The 5,810-nt window shown below is 25.2% G+C and overlaps 1 protein-coding gene across 1 annotated transcript; it reads left to right on the top strand.

Annotated features, from left to right (window-relative positions):
• Nucleotides 1-1,546: 1,546 nt before the first annotated feature.
• On the top strand, nt 1,547-4,806 carry LOC107642055 (uncharacterized protein At4g15970). The gene is made up of 3 exons (XM_021124442.2): nt 1,547-1,743; nt 3,269-3,637; nt 4,212-4,806. Exons 1-3 carry the CDS (start codon nt 1,552-1,554, stop codon nt 4,698-4,700), a joined length of 1,050 nt encoding a protein of 349 aa, XP_020980101.1. The 5' UTR covers nt 1,547-1,551; the 3' UTR covers nt 4,701-4,806.
• Nucleotides 4,807-5,810: the final 1,004 nt, after the last annotated feature.

The raw sequence follows: 5,810 nt of genomic DNA, 5'->3' as shown, positions 1-5,810 counted from the left end.
TATTATCTTGTATGTGTTTCTGTTTCAAGTTTTATTATTCTTTTTTTTTTTTTTTGGCCAAGGATTTGGTGGCCCTATTCAAGAGAGGGGTATTGGTAACCTTCCCAAAAATATTCACAAAATTTATTTCACAACTTACAATTTCACCACGCTATTTTTTGTTTCTCAATTTTGAATCATTTCTTCCTCCAAAAGACCGAAACCCTCTGTAGGCAACTTCATTCATTCTGGAGAAAACAAACAACCTTTGTTTCATATTAAATAGGTTTAATTATTCTATTGATCACTATAATTTTATTAAATTTATAATTAAGTCTATACTTTTTTTAATTGAGTTGTTCTACCTTACTTTTAATTTTATAATTAAATTTTTTTTAGTATAAAAAATATTAAAGTTAAATGAATATTTTTTCACAAATTGAAGCTATTCATAATTAAAAATTTAATTAAATTTTTGATCAAATATATTTTAAAAGAAACATTCTGTTAATTTTAATATTTTTAACATAAAAATAATTTAATTACAAAATTAAAAGTAATATAGAGATCAAATTTTAAAAATATATAAAAATTTAATTAAAAATTTAGTACAAGTATATGAACCAACATAACAATTAAACCTATTAAATATTATAAAGACTAAATGAAAAATTCAAAGGATTATTACCACTTTTTTAATCTATTGTTCCATGTATTGAGGGGCTTATGAGTTATGACAAAGAGAAAGTAGTACTACACTTAATGTCATTTTGATTTCTCACTTAGTTTTGGATAATCATGAACTAAAATACTAGTTATGCCTTAATTAAAATACTTTGTAGAGAGGGGAAAAGAAAGCAAAAAGAAAAGAAAAAGAAGAGATAGATTATTAGTGCCAGCTTGTCCTCCAAAGTGCGAACCTTGCTTCTGCGTTGAACCACACCATCCTCAATTGCTGAGAAAGGAAGAAGATGTCATGCATGGGAGATGGTGACAACTTGAGAAAGGAGATCAACGTTTTAGGGAGGATTTCAGAGAGAGGAGATTTAAAAGTTGAAATACATAAAATAACTCAATGAAATTGCAATTTGTTAAAATAAAATTCGGCTAAATTTTGTAAATATTTTTTAGAAGATTAGCTGTACCTCGCTCTCTCTTAGAGTGGTCACCGAATTTTTTACTTAGAAACATAATCATTTATACGTATTCCCTTATCAATATAAGTTATTAAAAATAATAATAATATCATAATATAGTATTAGAACTTCTATAATCTAAAAGTTTAAAATTTAATTCTTAAATCAACATAAAGTGAATAAAAAAAAAGTTTATATATATAAAAAATTCACACAAATATATAAAAAATTCTTGAATAAAAAAATATATTAAATATATAACTATTCGTAAAATGCAATTTCTATCTAGAGAAATGATTTATTACACCTCATTTTTGTTTTCTCTATATAAGTCACTCCCCTAACAAGGAAAATTAAAGCACATTCTAATTAATCCATTTTATGGTTTTTTTTTTTTTTTTTTCAGCACCCTACTTTTCAGCTATCAAATTCAGCAATGAAGACAACTGTTGACTCTAATAATGGTTTGGTTGCAAGAGGTGGTCATAGTAACTTGTTGGTGAGAAGGCCCATGCAAATCTTCATCTTCTTTGTTGGTCTTGTTTTGGCGTTGATGTTCTTATGCAACTATACTTCTCCCTTTGGAATTCCTATTCTCTCAGAATACTTCATCACTCCCTCAACAACGGCAAGGCTCTATGTCTCTATCTCACTTTTTTTTATTTGTATATGAGTAATGTATGTTAGAAAATTAATTTTTTAAGTTAATTTTAGCTATTTTTTTAAATTATTTATTTATTAAATTTTAAATTTTAAATCATAAATAATTATTTCTATATCCTAAATTATACACTATAAATTTTAAATTAATTATTATTAATTAACTAAAATTAGTTTCATATAATTTTTCAGTATGTTAGACTGTGTATGTATAGGGTATTTGACATTCTAATAAAAGATATCTAGATTCAATGGACAATAGGATATGTATTAGATAAAGTTATGTCATAATATTACTGTTAAATATACCAATTAGTCATAAGAATAATAAAGTGATGATGAAAAAAAAATTATTATTTTATTGATCTTTATAATTTTATTAAATTTATAATTAAATTTTTATATTTTTTAATTTAATTTTTATATTATATTATTTTTAATTTTATAATTAGGTCTTTATTAGTATAAAAATGTCAAAATTAGAATTTTTTTTACAAATTAAAAATATCTACAATTAATAATTAATTAGATTTTTAATAATATATTTTTTAGAAGGAATATTTTATTAATTTTAATATTTTTGACATAAAAAATGAGTTACAAAATAAAAAATAATATAATAATCTAATTAAAAAATATAAAAATTTAATTATAAATTTAATAAAATTATAAAAATTAATAAAATAATTAAACCAATGCAAATAAATATCATAATCTTGAGTACTCCGCAAAACGATGTTAAAAGTCATATTGTTTAAATTTGCTTTCGTCCTTTATTTTGTTTTTAGTGAGAGCTTGATGAAGACAATTAGAAATGTAGTACACATAAAAGTTGGTTATAACCCAAAACAACGTTGGAAGTAATTGACTTTTAGGCATTTATTTGATCCATATATATAGTTGTCAAATTGAAATTCAAATTGTGAATTAAAAATCCTATATATTTCGATGATTCACGAATAAAATCATATATAATAATTGTCAAACTGAATTGTTCATTACCTTAAAAGTTTCTCTATAGGCTATAGCTAGCTATGTCCACATTATACTTATCAATCTCTCACATGATTAAAGAATATGTTAGATAAAATAAACTCCGCCGCCCCATCCCAGATACGATGCAAGGACTAAATTAGACTCAAATTAATTAACCTATAATAATTAATTAGAATCAGCCCCTTTAGCTAGACAGTATATATGTACATATTAAACTTAATCTTTGTTTATTAGGTGCTTAAGAAAAAATCTTGAAAATGTTTTCAGTGAACATTAAACATTAGAAAAAATAAATTTCGAAATTCTTAAAAATAAAAACATCTAAAATTAACAAACACTTATTTTTAGTAAATTTTATATTAATTTTTTTGACAACTTATTATAATGTTAATTGAAATTGACTGTTACAATATTAATCTTTTAGCATTACTCAGTGTTTAATGACATTGTAAATAATGTTGTCTCATGATGATCATCATCTTTAATTTACGTAACAGGAAAAGAACGAGACGGTGCTAGAGAGTGTTCTAAGAAAAGCATCAATGAAGGATAAGACAGTTATAATAACAAATTTGAATGATGCATGGGCAGAACCAGGTTCAATATTTGATGTGTTCCTAGAGAGTTTTCGAATTGGGAACGAGACACAACACTTCTTAAATCATTTGGTGGTAATTAATTGGGACCAAAAGGCACATGCACGTTGCCAAGCCATACACCCACATTGTTATCAAATTGAATCAAAGAGTGAGAATTTCACAGCAAGCGAAGCATATTTTATGTCAAAAGATTACCTCCACATTGTGTGGAGAAAGATTGATTTTCTTTCCACTGTTCTTGAACTCGGCTACAGCTTTGTCTTTACGGTACATATATACATTTATTTCTTCTTTCTTTGCACACTCATAGTTCTTAACAAAATAATGCATCATCGGGAGCTAGTTTTGCATATAATCAATATTACTTAATTTTCAGTAAAATGCACATTTAAAAATATTTTCAAATGTAAAATTTGTCAGGTAATAAAAATTGAACCCGTTATTGAATCATAGAATTAGAGATTCGATTAAATTTTAATTGGAATTGAATTAAATATAATTAAATTTGACCCAATTTTTAGAACTATAAAATTTGTATATTTAAAATGTAACATGTAATGATAACTATAGTTAAAACAATATGGGTGATTATAAACTTTAATAAAAACTTTTTACTATTTAATAATGTCTTTTAAAAAATGTAATTTTAATTTTAGCAATGTTTTTTTAAGTGTTACTAAAAAATCATTTAGCCATTGTAATCAGTGTAGCTATAGTTATCAAAATTAATAAAAAAATCATTATAAAAATTTTCCAATATTATATATAAAGTAAATGTCAATACATGAATGATGAATCAATTATAAAGAGAATAAAATGTTATCTTTAATTTTTTTCATAGGATACAGATATAATGTGGCTAAGGAACCCGTTCAAACAATTTTATGGAGATGCAGATTTCCAAAGTTCTTGCGACGATTTCAATGGAAACTCGACGGACCTAAACAACGCTCCAAACACAGGCTTCAGCTATGTGAAGTCTAATGAGAGAAGCATTTGGCTCTACAAGTTCTGGTTCAACTCAAGCAGAATATACCGAAGAATGCATGATCAAAATGCGTTTAACATGATCAAGATGCACCCTAACATTTCCGCCATGAATGTGAAGATTAGGTTCCTAAGCACAACATATTTTGGAGGGTTTTGCCAACCTAGCAAGGACTTCAACCAAGTGTGCACAATGCATGCCAATTGTTGCAAAGGGTTGCAGAATAAAATCGATGATCTTAAAATCTTGCTTGATGATTGGAGAAATTATACGGCATTGCCAGAGAATCAGAAACAGCACTACTCACATCATTCTTGGAGTGTCCCAAAACATTGCAGGTAATAATGTAATAACAAAAATGCTAGGAATCAAGAGGGTATCAGCAAAAAACCAGCCAAATGTCTTTGGGTGAATCCAAAATTTCTCTCTAGATGGTGCTTATGCTAGGTATTAGGATGTTTCTTCTACTAAGTATCAAAATGTTTCTTTTTCATACTAAATGGATGTTTTTTATATATTTTATAAATTTTTTTATATACTACGAATCGAGATTGTTGGAAGTTTTGTAATTCCGCCCTTATTTCTCCAACGTATCATTCAAAATTTTAATTTGGGGTGAGAAGTAATTAATATCAAATATTATAAATTTAAAATAAATAAAATTAATTAAATATAATTATAAATTAGTTAAGTTGTTTACTTTTTTGCTGATCACCTCTTGGTTCTATATACTTTTTCATGTAATAATAACTAACTTAAATGTAATAAAAATTAAAACAATTTCGCTAAGTTAGCAATAAGAATTCTACCAACGTCTATTTACCCTATATTTTTTTAAATTAAAAAACGTTTAAAAAATAAAATAAATCAGCCCCAATCAACTCAAAACTGTCATATTTTTAATTACTAATTATTAATTATTATTGTTGGAATAAATGTATAATATTATATATAATAACTAATAAGTATATATTTATAGATGTTATTTATATGAAATTATATACATTAGGTTAAATAAGTTAATTTCTGATTATTATCTTTTTAGTATTACCGATAAAAAATAAACCCATTGTTTAATTTTTTTTATAGTTTCTACTTTTTGATTATTGGTCATTAAATAACTCTTTTACGTTGATTTTTGTTATCACTATGAATAGGTGATGAAGTTAGGAGAATTGTATCATCAATCATTCATAGCAAAGGATTAATCTAGATTGTCATGCCAATTTTTTCTCGTTGGAACATAAACTGGATGTAAGCAAATTGATAATACTATATAGGACACGGAGAAAATGTTGTTCAAGTGCTACGAATTTATCTTATAATTTTGTTTAAAATACAATTGCAAATTTCAATATCTTTTGGTTTAATATATATCTGTTATTCTCCCATTTTAATTAATATTTAATTTGTTAAGCATTTTTACTTTTATCCTCCTCAAATTACACAATG

The sequence above is a fragment of the Arachis ipaensis genome, chromosome B5, assembly GCF_059453495.1.
Source record: "Arachis ipaensis isolate K30076 ecotype BB chromosome B5, ASM5945349v1, whole genome shotgun sequence".
NCBI lineage: Eukaryota > Viridiplantae > Streptophyta > Magnoliopsida > Fabales > Fabaceae > Arachis > Arachis ipaensis.
This window is presented reverse-complemented; position numbering and strand designations above follow the sequence as displayed.

Bases quoted from the DNA above. Each gene is read 5' to 3' on its own strand.
- LOC107642055 (XM_021124442.2), top strand. From the start codon at position 1,552: ATGAAGACAACTGTTGACTCTAATAATGGTTTGGTTGCAAGAGGTGGT. The intron at 1,744-3,268 runs GCAAGGCTCTAT...TTTACGTAACAG, and splicing joins TCATCACTCCCTCAACAACG to GAAAAGAACGAGACGGTGCT. The intron at 3,638-4,211 runs GTACATATATAC...TTTTTTTCATAG, and splicing joins GCTACAGCTTTGTCTTTACG to GATACAGATATAATGTGGCT.